Genomic DNA, 27638 nt, shown 5'->3' on the forward strand with positions numbered 1-27638 from the left:
TGATTTACGGTAGTCAAAATGTATTTTGGCAGTGCCTTGATGGCATCGTAATGGTTGAATTTACACTTGGTTGCATGCTGATTGCTGAAAATAGCAGATCTACAAGCTCGAGCTTGTAGATCTGCTATTTTCAGAGCACAACAACCAAGCATAAAATATCTTGAATTGACGAAATTGTCAATATATTTAGTCCTAGTTTTAGTCATCATAGCTTAGTTTTTATTCAGTTTCTATTTAGTTTTCGTCAGTGAAAAAATGTAGTCGACGAATATTTTTCGTCAAAGTTTTGTTGACAAAATCAACACTGACCCCCTCGTTCACTCTAGTGTGGTTTCTCAGTTCTGTGTTGTTATTCCAGTTCCATGTGGGAGGCCTCTCGTTCACTCTAGTGTGTGTGAGCCATCGGTGACACACAACAAGCCATGAGATGCTTGAGTGAGTGCCACGCTGAAGAGCACACAGTGGTCTGCTGATCCTCTTTAGTTCTTATATAACAATCTCATCAAGGCTCTATGCCTCACAGAGAGCTGTTTTTTTAACAGTGACCATGACACAAGAAGTCACAGTTCCCAGCAAAAAAAATAATAATACAAAAAACTATTAAAAGAGAGAGAAAGAGAAAGAACATAATGAGAGTCTAAGTTTATAACCTTTCAACTACAGGCTAGCTGAGCTTAGTGTTCCATTCTCTCCGTCTACATATTTGCCTCCTGTTCACCCATGTAGCTGAGTCCTTTTATATTAGGTTCCCTAAAAAAAAGGGCCAGATGGTTGAAGTGCCGGCTGTGTAGAAGTATTATGTCTGCCTCATTAACATTTCTGATGCACAGTCTTTACTGACACTGCATACTATCAGCATACCGCCAAATCCATACCTTAACAACTTAAACCCTACATACAGTACTGTAGAACCCAACGGTACATACTTGGTCCCCTGCTTTTAACTCTCCGCACTGAATATCTTTGCTGAAAATAGGCGATCTACAAGACCATAATGCATTGCAATGCACTGTGAGCTTGTAAATCGTCTATTTTCCCCAAACGTCTATAATGAGTAATGACATGCCTAGAATCGATTCAGGACCGCCAAGTCCATTGGCTGCCCTGAATCTGAGCACTCCGACTTCCCTTTTTTTTGACAGCAAATTTTGATTACATTTTAGTCATAGTCTTTTGAATAAAATTCCATTTAGTTTTAGTCATATTTTAGTCATCTGAAATGTTTTAGTTTTTGTCTAGTGTCAGTCGACTAAATATCATAAGATTATAGTCGACTAAATCTACAGTTGATTTAGTCGACTAAAATGTGTTGTGGTGGTGCCTTAATGGCTGATTTTACACTCGTTGCGTGCTGAAAAAGGCCGATCTACAAGCTCACGCGTTGTGAGCTTGTAGATCTGCTATTTTCAGCATGCACACCCTAGCGCAACCAAACATAAAATTACTTGTCTTTTAGTTCTACTGGATCTCTTCTCCACAAGTCCCTCTCTAACATTTTAGTCTAGTTTTTATTTGTTGACGAAATTGTCAATATATTTAGTCTTAGTTTAAGTCATCATAGAATAGTATTTATTTAGTTTTCGTCAGTGAAAAAAGGCAGTCGACGAACATTTTTCGTCATAGTTTTAGTCGTCGAAATCAACACTGCGTAGCGCTTTGCCAGATCCAGATCCAGATTGTGCTTCCCCAGTCAGGAGGAGGTCAACAGATAATTGTGCTCGTTACTCTGTTGGGTTTGGGCCACGCCAGGAGCCGACGCCGACTGCCTGTCTTGGCCGGAGGGCACCTTGCAGGCCCTGTAGAGGATGAGAAAGAGGAACAGCAGGAGAATGGCGACCAAAGTGTTGCAGCCGATGGCCACCAGCGCCGCTGTGGACAGGCCCGTTGTGATCTCCTCAGAGTCCATGATGGAGAAGTCTCCAGCTTGCGTTTCTCATAGGTTACAAAAAGGAACACTATATTTCTAAGTGTTGGGTTTCGTGTTGTGCCAGCGGGCATAAAAGAGTCAATTATAGGGAAGTTGAATGGAAATGAGAACGACTCGGATTGTCATCATCAGCTCTGCCTTCAGTCAAGAAGACTTATTTGAAGTCAAAAGTCAGATTGATAGATTGATAAATATGTGGATCTGTGGGCTTAACTCGCTTATCTTTCAGTCTTGAGTGCACTATAGTAAAATGGTTTTACCATTGTGAGGCAAAATAAATAAATATTAAAGCTATTCATACTGTAGCTCTGTGCTTAGGCCTATTGCTTTATGCTTGCTTTTTGAGTCGATTAGACAGTGGTCATAGTGGATCTGTCTACTGTATCTGTCCTCGCAAAGATGTTTGTCTGTGCCCTTCCAAGGCTCTGGTTTTCATTGTTTATGTCTCTATGGTGATCCATCACCACTTCCCCAGACAGGCCTTGTGGTATATTGTGGCACAGTGGACTCCGCGGTGGTCTGTGCAACCTTCATAAGACTTGGGACTGCTCACTGCTCCAATATGTATTATGTCCAATGCCTGCAACGGACAGAATAGAACAAAAGCAACACATCATATATACTATATTGTTTGTGTGTGTGTGTGTGTGTGTGTGTGTGTGTGTGTGTGTGTGTGTGTGTGTGTGTGTGTGTGTGTGTGTGTGTGTGTGTGTGTGTGTGTGTGTGTGTGTGTGTGTGTGTGTGTGTGTGTGTGTGTGTGTGTGTGTGTGTGTGTGTGTGTGTGTGTGTCTGTGTCTGTCTGTCTGTCTGTCTGTCATATATAGCATCAGCCATGTTTGTGTGGAAACGGTACATGATGTTATATTCTCCTTCACTAAATATTCCATAGGCAATTTGATTCGTGGTTTTGTATGTATTATTATCATTATTAATACCTGATGCCTAGAAAAAAAATGTACATAAAGAAATTACATCAAATGAAAAAAAGACCATTACTGCATATATATATATATTATATATATTCACACAGCTCCTTTTTTCCCCTTGTAGCCCATTAGTTTTGGGAAACCTGTGGAATGTGACAAGGACATCGACTGCTTCTCTAAAGCTTTGCTGGGATGTCCCGGTTTTCTCCAGGACAATGAAGCTCCTCTTGGATCATATGGGCACATAATGTACCATAACCACTGAAACTCTATGGACTTCATTGACCGGGGTCCCCCAGCCCAGGGACGGATGAAGAGGCCCCCCCACCCTGACCCCACACACTACCCAGATTGGGCAGTCGGGTGCTGGGCACGCAAACACACTACTCAGGTTGTAAGGTATGTGTGGGTCAGGAAAGCACCTGTAGACATTTTATGATACAGGATGTATACCGTTTATAACCTACTACAGTATTTACATGGTATTTATTTGCATAAAAGAAACGTAAGAATACTTGTCAGCTCTTTTAATCAGAAGTTAGTCCTGTTAGTCCGATGGCTACATAGGAGGGGACTTTTACTGTAGGCTTATATCGATGCTGTCGGGCGGAAACCTTCTATCTTCATAATTTCTACTTTTACTTTTCCGTAAATTAATGCCCTAGTTCATCATACAAGAATATTGCACAAAGGTAGTGAAAATAGCAGACCTACAACCTCACAACGCAAAATAATAATAAAAAAGGATATTTTATATACTGTGGTAAATTGTCGATCGGTCTCGCTGCCCAGGGGCCCCTGTAGTTAAAAAATAATAAGATCAGTGTGAATGTTTTTATGATGTTGTGTTGGTTTGATGTTTGTTTTTTTGATGCATGTCTAGGCTGTAAATAAATGCATTGATAAATACAGATTTTTTACATTTTTGTTTGCCTGTTTTAACCACTCTATCCTCTATCTATGGCAACAGCAGATACTGTGTGTAGATTTAGCTTAATTTTGACACCTTGCTGACTGTAAGCCAACATTTATTTCCTTGTCAGGCATATGGTAAGACACCTTGTAGACACACACCACCTGCTCATGATACTTGTTTTTTTCTTCTTTTTTTTCCAAATTGCAGATGAAGCTCACAATGTGCCACAGCTATTTATTTATTTTTGCCTATAATTACATACCCAAAATAGGGACGCCCTGCATGACAAACAACATGGAAATTCACTTCCCATTGTCTCAATTTGCATAGTCTTCATTTACACACAAAGCAGCACATGCAGCGTACATGGGAAGAGATAACAATGTCAAAATGAATTCTGAAATACAATCGCAATACAAATTTCACTATTTAGTTCTTTAGAGAAAGACTCTTGGCAATCATTACCCCGCCCAATGGATGGAAAAGTCTTATGGATTTGTTTTGACTGACTTGAATGAGCCCTAGGGGGCTCATTCAAGTCAGTCAAAACAAATCCATAAGACTTTTATTAACTCAAGAATCACCTCTGCTGCTCCTGAAGGCTAAACCTGCTGACTGTGCACGCATGGCCTCTATGGCATGTTTGGGAATAACAAATTGTGAGCACAGTGCACGTGCTCACATTATGTTACGGGAGGGAAAACAGATTGTGATATGAGGTTGATTTGTTTTCTTGCAGAATGTGTCAGCTGCGTTTGTTAAGAACACACAGCATTAGAGCTGGCTTTGGTGCAGCTCCCGCCCTATACTAGACACTCCGTGTGAGGATAATTAACTACTTGGCCTTTGTATCTTAGGTTATGCATGACAAATATAATACATGAAAATGATGTGCGCCCCTCAGAGTGTGAGAGTGTGAATCATTATTATCATCAAATTGTTGGTCATTCTTAGTAGTCTATGACAATATTCTCCATTCCTGCTCAACATTTCCCTTAATACCACTGAATTGCTTTTTTATCAATAGATGGCATATATGTTGGCATTTAGATGTTCTAAATATGCTGGGTAACATCAAATTACCAAAATACAAAAACTTTTCTGCCTAAAGATTAATAAATTGCCCACACACATTTCCACTCTTCTGTACTTACCTCAAAGACCCAGCCTCTGAACAAACATTCCTCCGTGTGATTTTGTCTTCTTCTCTCATCTGCTGTTATAACACTGGAAAACAATTTACCTGGACGACAAATCCCTCCAGGCGTCTACCATGCTCTTTTTACTTTCCCATTTTATCTGCCTTTCATGTCAGTCCCTTCATTCCATCACTCTCCTCTCCGCTCCGCTGTAGCTGCACTACAGTGCATGCGGGGATGAAGACGATACAGGGCTGTGTGAGTTGCTCGGGAGAGAGAGCTCTCCAATAGCAGAGCTGGAGGAGGGACTGTGCCAGAGAATGTCAGCAATGATATCAAGCGCAGTGGCGACACTGGAGAGAGGGGAACGGGTGTCGGAGTGTGGGGATGTAATTACACAGGGTGAGCAATGAACAAGAAAAGCAGCCTGTCAGACGAAACAATTACTTGAGGTGGGAGGCTTGATATATAGAGGAGGGAGATGTGAAGGCAATGTTGAGTTAGTTTCAGGTGAACCCAGTTGAAGGCTTAATTGAAGGGATTTCTTTTGTGGTTCCACCTCTGCACTACAGTACCGCTCCAGAATGTTATCGTTTAATAACATTACAAGAGACTGTGATTGTATTCTGCTGCTATTATACCCGATGCAATTTTTCTCCACTTAAACTAGAAGCATCTGTCTTGTTTATTGCTGTTCTAACCAAGCACAGTGGTCTGTGTTTCTAAATGTAACTGCCTATTGCTATTTTTAACCTGCAGTATGTATAGTATATCAGTCAACAGGTTTGTCAGTCAGCATATATGAATGAAACTAATTAAGTAATAAAAAACAACAGCAAGAAATACTCAAGCAATACATATTTTGGAAGACCAATTTATTCAATAAAAAAACATCCACTGACAGAATAATGAAATTCAGGTCCAACCAGAAATATATTTACAATATTTACAAAGAATTGAGCATTAATACCATTCAAACTTCAAATTCATTCAGGTTTTATTTTTCTTATTTAACTTTAACTGTTTTTGCTTCATGGGATATTTAACTCAACATTCAAGCTCACGTTTAGAGCTTTCAAATATGTTTTAGCCAAATGAGCATTTCATGACAATTTTAATATACATAACATTCTGAGTGAAAAACAACATTATTTTGGAATAAAAACGCAATAGAAAATGTCAATTACATTGTTTAATATGACAATACAGAGAGGCACATTCCTGGCGATTTGATGAATTTAAAAAGAGCCTTCTGAAAACATAACAAAAACCCAACATGCTGAGAAAGATGGCAATGAATTAAGTGTGAATGCAATCTGGGAACCCATCGCCAAATGAAAAGGAAAAACAGCGCCCTCTGCTGTTTTAGAGCAGAATCTGTTCTTGAGAGATTAGTGTGAATGTGATGGGCTAGTGCAAACTCCTTCAAGATGTCAACCATAGGCTTCCCAGTGCAATAGCACCCTGAAATTATGCTATTGCATCATTTCAGGGTGCCCCAGTTCCTCAGTTCAAATTTGAACTGGGGACCACCCAAAATAATCATATTTGAACTGGGGACCCCCCAACCTGATAAGCACTTGGAAAGACAAACCAACAAACAAACAACAACAAAAATAGAAATCTTCTGAAATTTTCAAAAACATTCAAACATTTTTCAAAAGATTTTCAGAAAAGAAAGAAACATATTCATGAATTGAAAAAACGTTTAAGAAATAGTGACAATTGCTGATCTAAGCTCACAATGCTTCCCATCGTGAAGCATTGTGAGCTTGTAGATCGGCTGCTTTCACGTTTTGAAATGGGGCTTAAGTGGTTAATTCATAATGTATATTTGTACGTTTGGGTCCCGGGGAGACACCAAATGTGTCTTTTGGAGTCTCGAGCTGAAAGGTTTGGGAACCCCTGGTTAAATCCTATTCAAAATGCAGACAGTAGCTCATCTAAGTCAGTGGTTCTCAACCTTTTCAGGCTGTGACCCCCCAAAATAATCATAAAATAATCATATTTGAACCTCTGGACCCCCACCCTGAAAAGCACTTGGAATAAGTTGAGGCATTACATTTAGTTTGACTCATTTCCACAGTTAAATATTGTGAAAAAAAGCAGATCTACAAGCTCGTAGATTGGCTATTTTGAAAATGTTTGCCTCTTTCTTATGTTATTTGACAATTTGGCCAATGTGACAATGTTTGGCCACCATTTTTATAGTATAGTTTGTTGATTCGTTTCTTTATGCAGTAACGGTCTTTTTCTTTTGTCTTTTTTTTTAAAATATATATATATTAAAAAGGTCTTAAAGGTCTTTAAATTATCACTTCACTGTCATCATAAAAAAATAAAATCATGTGGGGACCCACCTGGGGGTCCCGACCCACAGGTTGAGAAGCTCTGATCTAAGTCATGTAGGCTTTGTTAAACCAGAGCAACTGCCTTTCGGGGAAACAGAAACTTAATTTTGGAGGGGAATTCCTCTGCCTAGAATCTAGATGAAAATGAAAGTGCTGAATTTGTATGCACAATGCACTATTGATATTTAAGATAAATCTATGTGTGAAATCTCTTTCACATATTATTCTATGTATTTAGTTATTTAGCTATTTAGTTATTTATTTATGTTGGATATTATTTTGTTGTATTTTATCTCTCTAATTTTAATTGGAAAATGTACACTGCGTTTTTCATCCTGATTCCTGCATTTTGTCATATTTTTTTCTCAGTAAAACATAGCCTACTTGACAAAAGAAAATGTGTGAGATCCCTTTACCCATAAACAATCCCTTATATTTTTACACACAGCAGTCTGGTTGGCCACAGTAGCATAGCGACACTTTGTGAGCTTGTAGATCTGCTATTTTCAAAATATTTGCATACATTTTCAACACTTGTGAAATGGGACATTCTGCATAATGACTACTTTTACTTTTGGTATTCTATCGATATATCAATGAAATGTAGGCTGTATAGGCCTAAAACAACCTGTTCCAACATTGTGACTACTTAGGTAACAGTTAGTTAATTATTATCACGTATAGATCTTTCACATAGGAAGGGGCCATGGTTCTCTGGGGTCCTTGAGGGGGTTCTAGAGCTCAAGACCCAAACGAGAAATTATATTTATATTTTATATTATAATTATATTTGCCCAGCTGGGACCTAAACAGGTAAAAAAAATAGCAGATCTACAAGCTCACAACGCCTTTCGTGCCTCAGCATTTATGAAAAAATGATAAATGTTGTTTTTAATTTATGGAAAGTTGTGATTTTTCTTGTTTAAACTTTTTAAAATCTATTGAAATAAAAATATATATCCTATCTTTTTTTAAATATTGGAAACGAGGGATATTTACTCAGACAGACCCATAAACATTGGGAAACGGTGTCTGAGGGTCCCACGCAAATTGTTGATACAGCATCAAAATCAAACATAGGCCTACATTATTAATTTGGGGGGGTCCTTCCTTGGCTTGACATGAGAAGGTTTGTGAACCACACTGCACTGCTAATAGTCATCTCAAAGTGCGTAGGATCAGAGTGAAAACCTTCAACGGAAAATACTGCATAGCAACAGTTGATGATGATGTTCTGATTTTTTCCATTGGTGGTACAGCATTAGCCCTGAAATATGACTGTCATATCATGACAGTCATGGATGAACTTCAACCTGGTGTTTGCACTTTCTCCATTTACGGTCCGTACATCTACACAAACGTTCACATGTCAAATATAAAGTTCTTACCCCATGGCCACAGATGTTAGAATTATGTAAGGGTCATCAGAAGTACTCGTATCTTCCGTATTGTTCAATAAAACATTTTAATCCGATTGGTGGCCACTTGCTCAGTACTTTTTCTATAATGCTTTCAACTACGCGTCCCTACCGGTTGGGAGATGTATTGCACTCTGATACATCATAACTCTATGAGAAAATAACCACCGATCACATTAAAATGCTTGTTATTGAACAATACGGATACGGAATACGTGTACTACGGGCCCGTACACAATTGTAACATCCGTGACCATAGCATAAGCACTTTGTATTTGAAATCTGAACGTTTATGTAGATGTATGGGCTAAAAAGGGAGAAAATGCAAACACTATGTTGAAGTTCATCCATGGCGGTCGTGACAGACGGCCGTCGTGTATCCATGGCTGGTACAGTACCAACGGAGGCGTGGCCTTGGAAACAAATAGGAAACAAAGCTACGCAGAGCCTCTAGAAGTAACGTTTTACTTTCGATTCCAGCTGAACGTCGTCTCGTCGTGTCGTCTGGTCGTGTTCTGAGCCTTGAGACACTTATTTGTGGAAAATTGTTCATATTTCACTTCCAGATCTTTTGCCAAACGCAACAATGAAGAGCCTTTTCTGCGCTGTCTTGGTGTGCGTCCTCGGGACCATAATGGCCAAGGAATGTAAGTATTATTTATATTACTATACGAGTTACTATGTTGTTTACTGTTGAACTTGAAACTCGATACACGCTGTGTAGGCCCAAATAAAATGGTATTCATGTAAGGATAATACTATCCACTTTTAATGTGGTGTTTATGTAGATCTATATGGTAAAAGTTAGGTACTGTTCAAGTACATAGTAATAACGTGTGTGTGTGTGTGTGTGTGTGTGTGTGTGTGTGTGTGTGTGTGTGTGTGTGTGTGTGTGTACATATACATATATCATATACAGTGGTGTAAAAGTAACTAAGTACAATTTTGAGGTATTTTTACTTTAGTGGAGTATTTCCAATTTTCAATACTTTTACTTTTACCCATACACTTTTACATCTCTGAGGAAATTATTGTAATTTAAACATTTTGAAAACTTGAAATGGGACATTCTGCATAATGACTGAGTACTTTTACTTTTGGTACTTTAAGTATATTTTGATGCCAATAATGTTGCACTTTTACTAAAGTAAATTCTGAATACCAGACTTTTACTTGTAACAGAGTATGTCTGCATTGTGGTATTGATACTTCTACTTAAGTAAAACATTTTCAGTACTTCTTCCACCACTATCTATCTGTCTGTCTTGTCTGTCTGTCTTGTCTGTCTGTCTGTCTGTCTGTCTGTCTGTCTGTCTGTCTGTCTGTCTGTCTGTCTGTCTGTCTGTGTGTGTGTGTGTGTGTGTGTGTGTGTGTGTGTGTGTGTGTGTGTGTGTGTGTGTGTGTGTGTGTGTGTGTGTGTGTGTGTGTGTGTGTGTGTGTGTGTGTGTGTGTGTGTGTGTGTGTGTGTGCGCGCGTGTGCGTTTGCGCGTGCGTGCATGTGTGTAAACCATGAGCCTACTATAAGTGACAAAGCGGGCCTATGCTTAAATAGGCTATTCTTGTTTTATTCTTAAAACGCACATTGAAATTATTAAATTATAGTCTACTGCTATGCAAATAATATCTGTCCATTTACACTAAACTGGCTGTCGTTTTGTCTCACTGTCTTGGGCAATGGCCATTACAAACCCGTAGCTCCGCCCAAGGTCCAGGTGTACAGCCGCAACCCAGGCAACATGGGAGAGTCCAACTCCCTGATCTGTCACGTGAGTGGCTTCCACCCTCCTGATATCAAGATCGAGCTGATGAGGAACGGTGTGGAGATCCCCAATGCCAAGCAGACGGACCTGGCCTTTGAGCAGGGATGGCAGTTCCACCTCACCAAGACGGTGAACTTCACTCCTATGGCTGGAGAGGACTACAGCTGCAAGGTCACCCATCTCTCCAAACCTAAGTCCTACACCTGGGGTGAGTCTCTTGTTTGTGTCTTAACCATTAAGACCTGAGGCTGATTCTACAAATGCCTTCTAAATCAGTAGTTCTCACATTTTCAAGATTTTTTTAAAAATGTAAAAAAATAAATAAAAAAAAATAGCAGATGTACAAGCTATGAGCTTGTAGATCTGTTATTTTTGAATAGCCAACAGAAAAATGAGCTTGTTTACGGGCCTTTTTCAAAAAACTAGTGGTGAAACAGTCAATCAAAGTAATCAATTTAATTCAGGGGTCTTCGACAACAGGGCATCCGGGGACCCCTAGGTGGTCCTCAGAGTTACTACAGAGGGTCTGCCAAATGTTGCGTGATTTTTTTACATGAACCACTTTATAGCATTCGTATTCGGGAGAGAACATTCGACAACACTGATGATAGTGCTGTCAAACAATTCTTTGAAGCTATCTATGAAATCTATGAAAGAGTTTAATGTGCAACACAATTTTATACAATATGTAGTGTGGGGGTCCCTGCTTCATCTCTGTCTCAGCTAAGGGGTCCTTGGCCAGAAAAAATATTGAAGACACCTGATTTAATCGATTATACAAAAAATCTATATAATTGATAATGTAATCAAATAATCTATTCCGATTTTGGACACGCCTTTATGCGAAAAGTAGCAGAAACGTACCCAAAAAAATGGGAAAATTGTTAATATACCGGCATTGTGAGCTTGTAGATCGCCTATTTGAACCGTTTTTGAACGTTGTGTGACGAAGTACAAAATAATGCATGAGTGGCTGAAATAAAAAATGTAAAACTTCTGCTACAGTATGTAACTGAAGAACTTTGTCTCATGTGTTTTCTCTCTCCCCACAGAGCCTGACATGTAAAGCCTCCTGTCTGGTGTGTCGTACTGCAGGTGTGTACCACATAATAATTATATGTCTTTGTGACATGTGTCTGTCTGTCTGTCTGTCTGTCTGTCTTTTCATTGATCAATAGACATTATAGTAATATACTGTTTTTCTTTAGTTTTTTAACCACAGGTGCAGTCAATCACATGGAGATCTACAGAGTCCCTTAATCCGGTGGTTCTCAAAGTGGACCCTCAGGGATCCTTGATGGGGTTCCAGGAGGTCCCCAGCAAAATGATTTAATGGAGCATCATAATCAGTTTAACCACTTTAGCCCTCTCTACATGGGCCATTTGAAAATAGTCGATGTACAAGCTCACAACGTGACGCGTTGGTGTTATTTGAGAACCACTGCCTTAATCGTCTTTGGTGGCTTTGTTGACACATCCTTTTCCTACTAATAGACAAAGTTTGTTCTTTGAATCAGGCAATTGTTGCACTTTTATCTTGTTGATGGTTGAGACTCGTGGTGAGACTCAGTGTAATTAAATCTTCTCATGCTGGTTATTTGGGCCAGGGGTGAATGCCGATCCTGATTTTGGAGAGTCCTAGACCACTGATATACCAAGGTTTTGACCTATATATTGTCAAAAAGTGCTAAATCATTTCTAATCAATTTGATCAACTTAGTTGATTAGAGTTTTTCAAAAATAGAAATGTCAAAAATAGCCGATCTACAGTACAAGCAACGCATTGAGAGCTTGTAGATGAATTTTTGAAAACGTCTGAAAACGTCAGATCCCAATCCCAAAATATTTGCACTTTAAAAACATTATCAAAAACACTTATTTCCAAAGTGAACGAAGATTACATTAGACATACTGTAAACAAATCTAAAACAAATAAATGATCAAATACACCTTCTAGTCCCGCTTGCAACACCACACCACACCCATGGGCGTTCGATTCTTGTCTTTTTTTTATGGTGAAACTATTAAAAGTCGTAACATGACTATGCTAATTATTTTTTTGCACTGTGATGGGTAAAGCATAAAATGCACTAGACATGCAGGTTTTTCGTCTGTCAAAGTAATGTAACTTTCTGATGGATTGGATAAAATAAAATCAATCATTTTGTCCTTTAATTGCATTGTCTACTTTTCTCTTATTTATTTCTAAACTATAAAGCTAGAGTCTACTGTTAGTTAAAGGAGTAGTTCACCCAATGTATCAATTACAAACCCCATGAAGCCTTGAATTCATGGAGATTTTTTAGTTTTTGTCACATTCCCTAGCCAATAATTTGATGACCAGCGGAGAGAAGTCTCCTACTTTTTAGGAGACCCAAAGAGTTTCCTACTGAGTCAAATTACCCTGATCAAATTATTGGCTTAGGAATGCGACAAAAACAAAAGAATCAAGGCCTCATGGGGTGTGTAACTGATAGAAAATAAGTAGTTTTTTTGGGTGAACTACTCCTTTGAGTTGGTAAGTGCTGGTACAGTTCCTCTGTTGCTCCTGTAGATGGGGCTAGGAGACTGACTAATTTTCACCCAAATCTATGGAATGAAGTAAGCGAGCCTGCTGTAAATTATATAATAAATAGACAACTTTAGCTCTATTGCGCTGGTCGCTTGTGTAGCCTATTTGATCGTTTTAACAGAGTAGCAAAGGTAAAAGTGTTAATGACAACGACATAGAAAATGTTAGGGAAAGCTAGTCAGTAGATGTCCGCAATTTACAGCCCATTGAAGCGTTACCTTTATACATAGTAATAACTTGTTATGATCACTGTTATGTGTTTGTCATTTCTTTGTTTTGAATTTAGTTTTTAATATGAACATCTAGAAGAAATGAGCGCAAATTGCCTAAACTCTGTGACATTCGTCGTCACTACATTGCATAAAAGGCTGAGGGGTATTTCCTGGGTGTAGCAACTTTGTAGCTTCTGCTGGTGGAGTATCCTATGAATAATGATCCCATGGGCCGGATGGACACTCACGTTGACAACCACTGCCTGCCATAGAACGGTTGCTTGACAACCAACTAGCTAGCCAATCACAGAGCGACCAAACCAAACGTTCCTCCGGGGCATGGGATGTCGACTCTACGTCATGAGCAGCAACAGTGCTGATGCACTAACTCACTAACTAACTCACTCAGTCACTCACTCACTCACTCATTCACTCACTCTGTCAGCCAGACAGACAGACAGACAGACAGACAGACAGACAGACAGACAGACAGACAGTCTCAGACAGATACAGTGTATCTGATACACATGCCATACAATCTGCTGTCAACATGGACACTTTGCTTTATGACGTTCCTCCCAGTCTGATGAAAACCTTCTGTGAGATCATGGACAGTGGAGATGATAGACTTGGATGGCGAGAACTAGGTAAGTAAGGGACATTTAAATTTTTCCTGTATTAATAGGCTAAATATGACCAGTTATTGATAACATCTATCTATCTATCTATCTATCTATCTATCTATCTATCTATCTATCTATCTATCTATCTATCTATCTATCTATCTATCTATCTATCTATCTATGGTTATGATCTAGGTCTAGATCAGTGGTGGGAAAAGTACTCAAATGTTTTACTTAAGTAAAAGTCCATGTACCAATACTGCAATGTAGAAATACTCTGTTGCAAGTAAAAGCCAGGAAATTTACTTGAGTAAAGTACACGTGTTGGCATCAAAATGTAGTTATAGTACCAAAAGTAAAAGTACTCATTGTGCAGAATGTCCCATTTCACAAGATTTCAAATTTTCAAAATGTATACAAATCTTTTGAAAATAGCAGATCTACAAGATGCAACGCATTATTGTGAGCTTGTAGATCGGCTATTTTCAAATGGCTGAAGTGTATGTAGGGCTGAAGTGGTTAATGTAAGTTTTGTAATGATAATTCAAATCTACAAAGCAACTAGTAACTAAAGTTTTCAAATAATTGTAGTGGAGTAAAAGAACAATATTTGCCAATATATTATTGAGTAAGTAAGTACATTGAGTAAGTAAAAGTATTGGGAAATGGGAAATACTCAAGTAAAATGTTACTGTACATAGTTACTTTCCACCACTGGTCTAGATCTAATAGGCTTAAGTCTAATTATCAGAATTATTATGAATTCTGATACATAGCCATGGTGGTTGTTTTAGATTGTAATCTTGGTCTCAGATTGGTTTGTCAACAATTAAACATGACTTCCTCAGCTGCACGTATCGTACCAAGTTGGCTGGAGGTGCGTCGCACAGAGAGGGTGGAGGCCAGGGGGAAGAGTCCTACATGGGAGCTGATGTGGTCCTGGGCCCAGCAACTCGCCACAGTGGCAGATCTGCTCAAAGTGTTGCAGGAGATGGGCCATCACAGGGCAATACAGCTTTTTATGCCAGGTAAGAAATGGGTTCATTTGACTCTGTTGAGACTAGTGTTGATTTTGACACCAAATTCCATTTAGTTTTAGTCATATTTTAGTCATCTGAAATGTTTTACTGTTAGTCTAGTTTTAGTTGACTAAATATCATAAGATTATAGTCGACTAAATCTACAGTTGATTTAGTAGTCGACTAAAATGTATTTTGGCGGTGCCTTGATGGCGCCGTAATGGCTGATTTTACACTTGGTTGCATGCTGAAAATAGCCGATCTACAAGCTCACAACGACGCTTTGTGAGCTTGTAGATCTGCTATTTTCAGAGCACAACACCTGAGCGCAACCAAACATAAAATTACTTGTCTTTTAGTTCTACTGGATCTCTTCTCCTCTAGTCCCTCACTATCATTTTAATCTATTTTTTATTTGTTGACGAAATTGTCAATATATTTAGTCTTAGTTTTAGTCATCATATCTTCGTTTTTATTTTGTTTTCGTCAGTGAAAAAAGGTAGTCGCCGAACATTTTTCGTTATAGCTTTAGTCGACGAAATCAACACGGTTTCACACCTTTGAATTTTTTGCCATGTATGCTGTCAACAAAACCACGCAGAAGCAAAACATAGTGACATTTATGTTTCAGACTTGGCTCCGGGAGCCCAACAGCCTAAGGCCCCGGGTCACGTGCCATTACCTGAGGTAGAGACAAATGTCGTCAGACTGCATTATTCAAGATGTCAAATACCAAAAACAACGCCAGCAGTATAGTGTAAATAATGTATCCGTTTTTATTTAAGCCGACAGTTAAGGATGAGGATCCCTGCCAACCAGAGGAGATGACCTCAAGTCCTCCGTTAAGTCTGGGTAAGCTGTCCCGGGTTTCTCCTGGCTATGGGCACTGTGGGCAGGACAGTAAACATGATCCCACCATGTTACAACGACTATGCGCACCAATTAGAGGTGTAACGATATAGTAACTGCATCGAAAAATCGTTTTGAATCTTCAACGATCTACTATATCAATATGCAAAAACAGCAAAATATCGTATCGTTTGACTTTGTATCGTATCGAATCGTTTTGCTAATCAAATAATCGTATCGAATCGTTTTGCAATGGATATAATCAATTTTATCAATACTAAGTACTTTTAAGAAGAAAAAAGAGAAAGAGGGCTTTATATCCAGTATCCAGGTATTTATTTTTTACACAGATTTTTTGGGTAAATAAATAGTTACTATATCGATTTTAAATCATTGTATCGAATCGTATCGTTCTAAATTAACCTGTCCTGTATCGTTCATGTATCGTATCGACTAAATCACTGAATCGAAACGTATCGGATCGTTCTAAATTAACCTGTATCGTTCATGTATCGTATCGACAACCAAGTATCGTGATACGTATCGAATCATTGTTAAAACGTATCGTTGCACCCCTAGCACCAATAGATACAGCTGTATCTTATTTGATAGAAATCTGTGCATTTTCCTGTTATTTCTGACCATTTGATAAACAAAACCCTAGCGTTCCCATTCTGAAGCGACGGCCCCAAGATATTTTAGTGTAAAGGGGAAAAGGAGCTACTGTACAATACTATAGATCTGATCAATGAAGTATAACAAAAGAGTGGAGTGGAATGCCATACACACACCATTATAGAATCCTCGTGAGTGATTTGTTCATAGGGAAATAACACCTCACCTTATTTGGGCACAAATGATGCATGTTTAATTCTCACTTCTTATAATTTTGGTGCTGGTGATTTTCCTTTGGGGGCGGCTAACTCCTCTTTGGAAGGGGCGGCAAAATTTCCTCTATGCAGGACAAAAACCCCGCTGTCAATGAGGTGCCTCATGACAACAATGAAACTGAATAAGTCACACTTCACACCGCACGTTTCACAATCGATTTTTTTTTTTTGGTTTTACGTTTGAATGTGCATGAATGAGTGCACATGGTCATGTCAGGATTTCCCTGTGCTTTCCGTTCGCAGTTGACATTACTGTCACGGAGACAGGGTTAAGTCACAGGCCCTTGATCACATACCAAGACGTCATAGAGGGAACCAGAGACTTCCATGATGACACGAAGATAGCCGAGGGCCAGTTCGCAGACATATATAAGGGGCAAAGAGGAAGTAAAGCCTTTGTGGTCAAGCGTTTTAAACAGGTATGAAATAGGGAACTTGACATGTGGAAGTACTGCAGGATGTATCATAGACATACTACACATAGATAAGCCTGCTTACCAGGTGCTTCTGTATCATGTTTACTATTATATTATCTTGTGGTGGTTGTGGCTGCCCTGTTTTACATATTTTACATTCTTATTCTTATTATTGTTTTTAATGCTGCACTATGTAGCTTTCCTCTTCTACCCCGGATTTGAACCTGGTTTCCTGCAATATTTACCATTGAGCTAATAGAGCCTGCCTGCTTGCTCAGGGGATGTATTGAATCTTGACCCTCAAGTCAAAATTCATGTCAGATCCTGTGTCTAGGTGAGACATGACCTTTGACACGATCTAAATGTCTCAATAGAAGAGCAGGGAGACAAAATACAACCTCCCCAATTGTATAAGTTAGATTGTACAAAATTACATTTTATTCATAAAGAAAGTTACATAGTGCCGCTTTAAGCTTTTATATGACGTACTGTATATTATTATTGTTTTTTATTATTATTATTATTATTATTATTAATAGTAGCATTAGTAGTGGTAACATTATTATCATAATGGTTATGACATATTTGTTGTGCTTCAGGTAAACAAGACTTCATGGAAGAAACAGTGGGACCTGTTCAGAAGAGAAGTTGAAGTCCATACTTTGTATGTATATATCATCTCCCTCCAAAAGCATTCTATTGTATTTCACTAACTACGGTGTGTTTCACACTGGCCACCATGTATGAAGAAGTGTTTTTTCCTGCTGAGAATGAAAGAGGGAGGTGGGGGTGAATGACGTGACGTGAAACATTGTCACAGAGATCATCAGCTTTGGACTGGCAGCCATTCATATTTTTGAATAGCCAAAGAAATCTTAAAATGACACAGATGTGTTCCCGGTCTTAATGGATTCATTGTGTTGTGCTTCAGGTTCCGGCATCAGAACATCTTAGAGTTATGGGGTTGCTTCTCTGAGGACGACCGTTGCTGGTTCATCTACCCTTACCTCCCGAACGGGTCACTTTACGACCAGCTACACAAACAGGTGAACTTTATTTCACAGTATGCTGCTACTGAGTCAGAAATCATTCACCTGAAATAGTCAGAAATCTTACATTCAGAAATCAACATTATCTTAGTGCTTAGTTGGATAGTGTGCCTCAATTAAGCGAGGCAAGTTTATTTGTATGGAGCAGCAGTGGCTCCGAAAGGAGAATGGCCGTCCTAGTTTCATTCTTGACTCCTCCTGGCATCGTGTCAAAGTGTGCTTGAGCAAGGCAGGCACTGAGCTTGCTTCCAATGAGCAAGTTGGAGCTTAGCTTGGTTGCCTCTGCTGACAGCATGTGAATGTGTTTTCAGTTTTATGTAAAGCAGTGCTTTATAAATCAAGTTTATTGTTATTATTATAGGAATGAATGTTGAAAATGTTTGGAAATTGTTACACATTTTTGCCTATAATGACACTCCCCAAATAGGTACACCAGGTTGAAAGCTCATCATGACCAATCCGAGCAGCCATCAGCTGGTCTCCCCTCCTCCTCACAGAATAACGTGACGTTTGTCGTCCCGCAGGGTGGAGAGTGTTGTCTGTCCTGGCAGCAGCGTCTAGACATCATCAAGGGAACAGCGAAGGCCGTGCACCATCTGCACCAGGCACAGCCCTGCTCCGTGATCTGTGGCAACATCTGCAGGTAGGGCTGTCACCATTATGACATTTGTCGCTCAAATAAGTAACTATTGTTACTATGTTGTTGAATATTATTGGAACATTTTGAAAAACATTTTAATTTATGTTTGGCTTTTAGACTTCGTAAACAAAAGGTGCACAGGGCAGATACGACAAATAACACATCATTATTTTATACTTAAAAATAAACATTAATAGTGGAAATAGCCGATCTAAAAGCTCAAAACGTGTCACATCGCGACAAATTTTGAGCTTCTAGATCTGCTTTTTTGGAGAATATATGACATTTTTTAACATGATTATTATGACGATTATGCAAAAAAGATTTGTGATTATCTCAAATAATTGCGTTTAGGCGATTATGTACTAATTGTGACAGGCCTATCTGCAGGTACCAGGCAGTTGAGTCATTGCTTAGAGATGTTAGAGATGTGGCTATCATCACATTTGTGAACGAGGCCTTTTAGGACTCCAATCCTCACAATGCTACACACATTAAAAACAACAATATATGAATCATGACTCATTTGGTTACATCAACTAACCGATGCCATATGTTCTGGGTAAATTTTCGAGACATACATAATGTTATGATAGATGAAGCATGAAAAGAACATTAACTTTAATTATACAACGAACAAGCAAACAAGCAAATATAAAATACACACATAAACTGAACCTCATTTTATTCATCCACTTAATGCCACATCAAATGAAAAAATATGTATGTTTAATTACATCAGCCAAGCCCTATGAATAATTATAATGAATAATAATGTTTTTTTTTATTGAATGAATAAAGTATAAGGTACAAGATTTCCATACACAATTGTCCCACCAGGGTGCACACTTAATTATTAGAGGTAACATCGTAGCTCCATCCACTCAAAGGTTTTTTTTTTCTTCACACAATGCCTCTCTCATGCGCATGTGCATTTGTGCACAGACTCTCCCTCACACACGCACGCACGCACGCACGCACGCACGCACGCACGCACGCACGCACGCACGCACGCACGCATGTGCATTTGTGCACAGACTCTCCCTCACACACGCACGCACGCACGCACGCACGCACGCACGCACACACACACACACACACACACACACAACAAGGACGTCCCACCTCTATACACATGTGTCCCCAGCACAAAAAAATCTTATCGATTTATTGAAATCAATGTATTTATTTATTAAAATTGATTAATACATTTGTATAATCGGTTAACATGTATTAGTCCGATTAACTGTGGCACCCCTACTTGTTTGTGCAGCTCAAACATCCTTCTAGATGAGCGCCTGCATCCTAAGCTGTCTGGCTTTGGGACGGCCCGTCTCAGGCCCCACTCAGCCAGTCAGAGCTCCACCATCACCATGGACACCAGGACACACAGCAACATGGAGTACCTGCCAGGAGAGTTCATCCGCGACGGCAAGCTGTCGCTCCGCCTGGACATCTACAGCCTCGGAATGGTGACTGCTGATTAGAAGCACTTTAAAACAACTCCTGTTAGAGACAGTGTTTTGCACCTGTCTGTCCGCTCGTCCGCCCGCCCGTCCGTCCGTTCGCACGCGTGTGTGTGTCCGTCTATGAACAGCTAATCTCCGGCACCGTTGGCCCGATCACAGCAAAACTGTGCACACACACTCCCTGGATGTGTTTTTCAGTTATTGCGCCACCAGGAGACGGATTTTTGCAAAACCTTGTTTTTTGTTCATCGGTATCGGTACACATTCATTAAACCAAATCCGATCTTTCGGATTTTTCATATTCCACCCTGATTGGCTAAGATTGGATTCCAAAGTTTGCAGGAGTGCTCCGTTTTCAACAAAATGTCACATCATGAACACAGCGCGTGATTGCCCTGAAACTTTGCACGCACATTCCCACTACGCCGAGGAATACATGGCACCCTTTTCACATTGTCCTGTTTTAGCGCCACCAGGAGGCCACATTATCTCTATAGTTATGTGATCAAGATGGATCTGTCACATTTTTCATATTCCATCCTGATTGGCGAATTTCGAACACTGCTGGCCCACAATAACCTACCTGACCTGGCGGAGACCTGTGCTCCGAGGAGCACTTTTTCTAGTTGATACAGTTATTTTGCAGTATGTGCTACATTCAAAATATGTGTTTTCCTTGTAGGTTATAATGGAAACGATAACGGGAAGGAAGGTTGTTGAAGAGCCTAAGCGTATATTACTGGTGAGTCCCCGTACAGGTCAATACTGGGGGGTGTGTGTGTGTGTGTGTGTGGGGGGGGCGGGGGGGGGTCCATTCCATACCATACCAAGTCCAGCTGCTTTTTCCCTCTACACTAAATCTCTTTGCAGAAAATATCCGACACATGTGTCCCGTTGTGAGCTTGTAGTGTTGCTATTAGGAATGCTAGGGTCCATGTGGTTAATTTAGTTGCTTATTATTTTCATCATTCAGTTCAGGTCAAAACACATTATGACTATAAAGATATCCTGGAACATTTCACTTCACTTCTTTTATTTTACTTTTAAATGCTTTTAGAGGAACAGTATATATCAATGAACAGGACATTCCAATACAGCACAGTGTTGTGTACAGTACAGTTAAAAATGCGGTGTAACTACAGTACCTAGGAGTTAGCTAGAATGGTTGATCCGTAGTCCCTGACATGTAACAATAAAACAATATACCAGAGATATTTACTGTGGTGTCTGACAAGTGGCCAGACTGCAGTCAGAGAACCCAGACCCATTTTGGCAGATTTATACGTTTTTATCATCCTTAATGAAGTATGTGTGCTATTGTATTCTTTCAAAGTGCCAGTTTACAGACACGTCTCTGTCATATACAGTAGTAAATATGATTGCTTTATGCCATATATATTTGTTCTGTCCAAACAATGAAAAGCCACAGGGGTTACAAATACTCAGAAAAGGCAAGTCAGTCTCTCTTTGAAGTATTGTGCAATGGTATAATTATACGTGTCAAATGTTAAATAAAAACTTTTTATTTTGTTTTAGAATAGTAAACACAACACATTATACAAAAAGTTGTGCTGGTATGTAATCACTAATCACACAATTTAACCCATTAAGACCAGGAACGCATCTGTGTGTCATTTTTAGATTTCTTTGGCTATTCAAAAATAACAGATCTACAAGCTCATAGCGTGGCACCGAGTGCCGCGCTATGAGCTTGTAGATCTGTTATTTTTGAAAAATCGTGAGAATTCGTGGCAAAATCTTGCATTAGATATTTTTTAAAGCGAACATTTGTAAAATATTTAGTTCCAGGAACCCCCAGAAGCAAAGATTTGAGTTACAAATGTCCGCCAAAAAAAAGAAAGAAATAAATATTATATATATATAAATATTTGCACAACTTTTCATGATTTTTCAAAAATAGCAGATCTACATGCTGAGCTTGTATATCTGCTATTTTTGAATAGCCAAAGAAATCTAAAAATGATACACAGATGCGTTCCCGGTCTTAAAGAGTTAACAGTTCAGTGCGCTGGGTTGAGGGGTGCTCGTCTAAAAATAACACTGAACACCACTTCTGAGGAAATATTGAGACAAACACTCTCACGCTTTCCCCTCTCTCTCTCTCTCTCTTCTCAGAACGACATCCTAACTGCGGAGGTGGAGGAGGGCGGAAGTGTGGACAGCTGCCTGCGCTTCCTGGACTGCAGAGCGGGATCCTGGCCCCACTCTGTTTCCCTCCCCCTGTTCCGCCTGGCTCTTGAATGTACAGTCACCCGCCCCCGAAGTAGACCCGACTGTGAGGCTGTGAGTAGGGCTGTGCAATGAATATATCTATATTGTATCGATATGGTAATGTGAGATTAGATGTTGTCTGGGATTTTGGATATTGTAATATAGCTTGTGGCTTTTTCAGAATCAGAATCAGAATCGACTTTATTGTCACATCACAGGTTTACAGGTGTAAAACAGTGGGTGAAATTTGTTTTTTGTGCAAGCTCCATCGTTTCTGTTATTTCCATAAGAGAAAGAGAAAGGGATTTTTTTTACATCAAAAAAGTTGAATAATTATGGTCACAAATCACAACACGATATTATCGCCACGATATCGATATCAAAGGTATTTGCTGAAAAATATTGTGCTATTTGATTTTGCACATAATTATCACTCAGCCCTGGCAGTGGCTGAGCCTTAGCCTGGCATTGGCCAGACTGACAACATGGATTCACTCTCACGTTCCTCCCCGGTATCAGTCTGGACCATAGGGAGCGGGTATGAGAAATCAGAAAATGATCGGGCCAATCTGCAGTGACTGCGTTTCAACTGCTGTCCGTACAACAGTGAAAAGCATCAAAATAATTTTCTGATTTCTCATACTCGCTCCCTATGGGCCGAAGTCCAGACTGATACCGGGGAGGAACGTGAGACTGAATTCATGTTGTCAGTCTGGCCAATGCCAAAGTTAAATCTCTGGCCTTTTACGATTGATATTAATGCCCTATCGCATTTTTATTGCTGTTAACATATCCACTGGACATACCGTAAGAGGAAGAGTTGATATCGTTTGCGGAGATATCAGTGTCATGTTGCCTGTCAGCAGTGTTGTGTTGCAACCTCCAGATTAACCAATATTTTGATAGTATCTATCTTCTGTATCATGACGGAAGTGAAAAAGGATAGAAATTAGTTTTGAAGGCTGAAAAGTCGGCGTGTCATAAAAAACATGCTATTCTTCTCCAAACCACTTCATCGTCTCTGTCGGGTAGAAACCTCATATGTCCAAAACTGTTACTTTTCAGGATTCAAATAAAAAAAGAACAAAAGTAGCAGATCTACAAGCTCAAACCGCGTCGATTCTCACCGCGTTTCGAGCTTGTAGATCTGCTACTTTTGACACTTTTGTGTGACACTGTAGTATGATCAAGTAGTTTGTTAATTTACCTAAAAAACACAAAAAGTTAAAATATGGAGATAAGAAGTTTCTGCCCAGACAGCGACGTCACGTTGTGCTGCTGTCTCTCTAGGTGCTGCAGGTGTTAAGCCAGCTTCTTCCTCTGCCGAGCCCGCCGCCCAGCGACCAGCCCCACACGCTGGACGCCGGGATGCACGCCTACGCCGTGGACCACTGCCCCAGCATTCCTGTCGAGGACGACGAGCACCACGGCGGCCCCCTGACTCCGGCTCCTGGCGGCCTGTCCTCCACCAAACCGGGGCCTTGTGAATACAGCCAGTCAGAGGTAACCCGGTGGTGGTGGACGTTAACTAAGTACATTTACTTGAGTACTGTACTTGAATACCAGTGGTGTGAAGTAACTAAGTATATTTACTTAAGTACAATTTTGAGGTACTTTTACTTTACTGGAGTATTTCCAATTGTCTGTACTTTGACTTCTACTCCACTGCATCTCAGAGGCAAATACTGTACTTTTACTCCACTACAAGTATTTGAAAAATGTAGTTAATAGTTACTTTACAGATATAAATTATTATAAAACATACAATAACCACTTTAGCCCTATTTTATACCTAGGCTATTTGAAAATAGCCGATCTACAAGCTCACTGTGAGTTTTTTTCAAACATTTTAGTACTTTTACTTTTGGTACTTTAAGTACATTTTGATACCAATACTTTTGTACTTTTAGTCAAGTAAATTTTTCATTCCGGACTTTTACTTGTAACAGAGTACATCTACATTGCAGTATTGATACTTTTACTTAAGTAAAACATTTGAGTACTTTTTCCACCACTGTTGAATACGTGCATTTAACTTGAGCATATACACACTTTGTCCACCTCCGGAGGTCACCTATCTGAGCTGCGATTCGAGCACTCGTGACTCGAGCGACAGGAATCCCGGACGGCGACCTTGGGAATCGGGCGCGGCGGCGAGCGGGCTGCTGTCCGGCGAGGAGCCAGTGGACCTGTACAACAGCTGGCCTGTGCAGTGCAGCTGTGCGGCAGAGGCGCCCGGGCGGGGCTGTGAGGACTGCATGGCCAACGGGTTCACTCCTGACCAGTCCCACCAGACATCTCACGGTGAGTTTTGGTCTCATTACATCAAGTGGCTAAAAAAAATCACACCCAGTGTGAAGTGGGCGGTGTGGTCACAGTGGTCATCACAGTGATGGAAGTGATTCACTTAAAAAAAAACATAAAAGTGTTTTTTTAAGTCCATACTGCTATTCATAGGGCTGCACATGTGTCATGTGTTTCGCTAGCCAATCACAGTCCTGAATTTGCAAAGTCAGCCAATCACATTACAGCTAAGTGGTGATGACACTAGCTGTAATGTGATTGGCTGACTTTGCAAAAGTATAGATTTGCATTGACTGTGGAAGGGTTAGCGTTGTAGACTGCGTTGTAGACTATTGGCCAATCACGGTGCAGGATTGGTCAGTGTCCAAACCTCACTTATAGGGGGCGGTTACAGCGCCCCCTATAAAATGAAAACAAGTTTGGTGCCAACCCCGCCTGAACCGTTACTGCTCTGGGGTGGAGTAACAACAACAATAACTAGAAAATGTGCTCCTCGGAGCACAGGTCTCCGCCAGTACTGTTCCTGATTAATCCTGTCTTACCTCACTTCAAAAGATATAAATGATCTTTTGAAGTGACACACCTATTTATAGGCCACTATTTCATCATGCGTCTCGCTAGCCAATCAAAGCACACCCTTTCAACATTATTGTCACGTGTCACGTGAAGCTTGACCAATGTTAGCTTGGTGGACACACGGAAGGACGAGAACGAAAACATAGTCTCCTGGCGGAGACAATAATATTGATAATGATCATCATCATTATAATAATCAGTATAATCTTAAAGGTAGGGAAAGCGATATTTTTGTTTAGTTTTTGTTAAAAGGTTAAAGTACTATATTCTGATGGTAATCATTGCTACAGACAGAGCGTTTGTTCGGTCACAGGGGTCTCTCCAGCTCTTTAGTAAAACAAAATATAGTACATTTTTTAGGTAGGTGACAACATTTAAGCCAATCAGGAGAGAGCACTGAAAATGTATTTTCTGTTTACTAAAGAGCTGGAGAGACATGGGAGACTCCTTTTACTGAACAAACACTCTATTATTCTATAGCAATGAGTACTATCAGAATATAGAGCTATTTAACACTTATTTTAACCAAAGTAAATCACTTACCCTACTTTTTAATACCCATAATAATCATAATATTCTTAGGCTTGTATTCAGCACAGTGCTCTGTGCTGAATACACAATGACGCTTAGCATGGACAGAACAAACACAAACGTTATTGAGGCAAAATAAATAACAGACATATTGTCCAAAAAATGAAATCTAAAAACAAATTTAAAATTAGAAAGCTATGCTGGCACACGCGCAGAGGATGGATAGACTGAACATAGGGCATGCTTCTTGTGATAATAGCCTTTATTAAATGGACAATAATGGAACCTCGTAGTACGATAATAGCACCAATGGACATCAGTTCTAATGGAGCTGATGTAGTTGGTATTTAATCACAAGCTCTTAAAAGTTAATTCTTTTCATTGATTACATATTTATAAAACCAACGGAAAGGTACAACAATGTGGGTTTTGAGGGCGGATTTAAAAGTAGAGAGGGTGGGGGCTGAAAGGTATTTTAATCGCACGTGACCACATAGAACTTTGCCTCAGTTGTGGTGCTTTCCCTTGTTTCAGATGACATCAGCTATCCTTCTCACGGCATTGTAGAGAACCCAGCGAAGGAGAGAATGAGGAACAAACTTGATCTCTACAACAAGGGCTTAATCAAAACAGAGGAGCTTCTGTCTATGACACGATGATAGTCAGTGGTGTTTAGTAACAAAGTACATTTACTTGAGTACTGTACTTCAGTAAAACATTTTGTGTATCTGTACTTTACTTGAACTTGATTTCTATTTTTGAATACTTGTGACATTCATTCCACTACATTTCAAAGAGAAATATTGTACTTTTGACCCCACTACATTTCTAGGAATGGAAAAAGTACTTTATGGATTACCACTTAAGCCCTGTTTCAAACATAGTGAAAATAGAAGATCTACAAGCTGCCTAGTGCTGTGAGCCTGTAGAGCTGCGGTTTTCACTATTATCAATATTTTTGGAAAATTTCTAAATTCTAATAAGGCAATGCATTGCTATTAAAAAGAAAATGTACTTGGTCATTTGTACTTTGAAGCATATACTATTTTTTTAAGCGAGTACTTTAACTGAAGTACAAATTTGACAGAGCAACTTTCACTTGTAGTTGAGTAATATTTCAAATATCATATTTGACGCGGAGTATCTTTACTTTGACTCAAGTACTGGGGTTGAGTACTTTGTCCACCACTGATTACACGCAAAGGGAGACGAACAACATCTACGATCTAACCTGACTTCCTCTTCTGATTTCCTGTCTGTGACTCTGGTCACATGCAGCCACTGTAAGACACTGTACCAGGCTGCTTCAACCACATTAAACCTAACGTCCCTATTCTGGGGCAAACATTTGGTGTAAATAGTTGATCTAAAAGCTATAAATAGCTGATCTAAAAGCTACAAGTTTGGTATAGAGGGAAATACTAGCAAACTGGGAATGAGTACTAGGGATGAGTTAGATTGTTCGATCTTTTGTGGAAGTCTGCAATATAGATTTTTCATACTTCAAAATACATTTTATGTACATAATACGGCATATAATTTCTTAACACTTCTGCTAAGTGAATTGCCATTTATTTATTTGTTCATTTGTAAACCGAGTCTATTTGCCAGCAATGTGAACCTAGAAATGTACAGTATGGATTCCCAGCATTTAAAAACTGCCTGATGCTAACTTGTAAATGTTGTGCATGATTAGCATTGATATGCATAATCACCTACGGTATATACAATATTGCTTTGGGGGATTTGAGGATACTGAATCCGTTTATGACTTTTTAAGAATAAAAAATGGTAATTTAAACCAAAAGTGGCCATATTT

At 39.5% G+C, this 27638-nt stretch overlaps 3 protein-coding genes across 5 annotated transcripts in view; all 3 read left to right on the forward strand.

Annotated features, from left to right (window-relative positions):
- Positions 1-409, forward strand: part of dnai1.2 (dynein, axonemal, intermediate chain 1, paralog 2) — a gene marked incomplete at both ends in the record, with an annotated part of 22184 nt that extends 21775 nt beyond the window's left edge. Inside the window, one exon of the mRNA XM_084049514.1 lies at positions 359-409. Within this exon, the coding sequence (XP_083905640.1) occupies positions 359-409 (51 nt within the window). The remainder of the gene's footprint in view (positions 1-358) is intronic.
- Positions 410-9123: 8714 nt separating this feature from the next.
- On the forward strand, positions 9124-12612 carry LOC311040010 (beta-2-microglobulin-like). 2 transcript variants are annotated; one of them, XM_084050072.1, is made up of 4 exons: positions 9124-9324; positions 10373-10660; positions 11506-11532; positions 11646-12612. In XM_084050072.1, the coding sequence occupies exons 1-4, from the start codon at positions 9264-9266 to the stop codon at positions 11651-11653; spliced, it is 384 nt and encodes a 127-aa protein (XP_083906198.1). In that variant the 5' UTR covers positions 9124-9263; the 3' UTR covers positions 11654-12612. The 2 variants fall into 2 exon arrangements, with proteins under 2 accessions (XP_083906198.1, XP_083906199.1); XM_084050073.1 differs by having other exon boundaries at positions 9125-9324; positions 10373-10645; positions 11490-11532.
- A 1033-nt stretch (positions 12613-13645) lies between these two features.
- Positions 13646-27638, forward strand: irak3 (interleukin-1 receptor-associated kinase 3). 2 transcript variants are annotated; one of them, XM_084050355.1, is made up of 14 exons: positions 13646-13868; positions 14693-14872; positions 15495-15550; positions 15649-15715; positions 16846-17021; positions 17618-17682; positions 17950-18064; positions 18592-18710; positions 19981-20179; positions 20859-20918; positions 22313-22480; positions 23699-23911; positions 24478-24712; positions 26354-27638. In XM_084050355.1, the coding sequence occupies exons 1-14, from the start codon at positions 13772-13774 to the stop codon at positions 26476-26478; spliced, it is 1875 nt and encodes a 624-aa protein (XP_083906481.1). In that variant the 5' UTR covers positions 13646-13771; the 3' UTR covers positions 26479-27638. The 2 variants fall into 2 exon arrangements, with proteins under 2 accessions (XP_083906481.1, XP_083906482.1); XM_084050356.1 differs by lacking the exons at positions 15495-15550; positions 15649-15715.

Source organism: Gymnoscopelus microlampas (genome assembly GCF_963454915.1).
Source record: "Gymnoscopelus microlampas genome assembly, chromosome: 23".
Taxonomy (NCBI): Eukaryota; Metazoa; Chordata; class Actinopteri; order Myctophiformes; family Myctophidae; genus Gymnoscopelus; species Gymnoscopelus microlampas.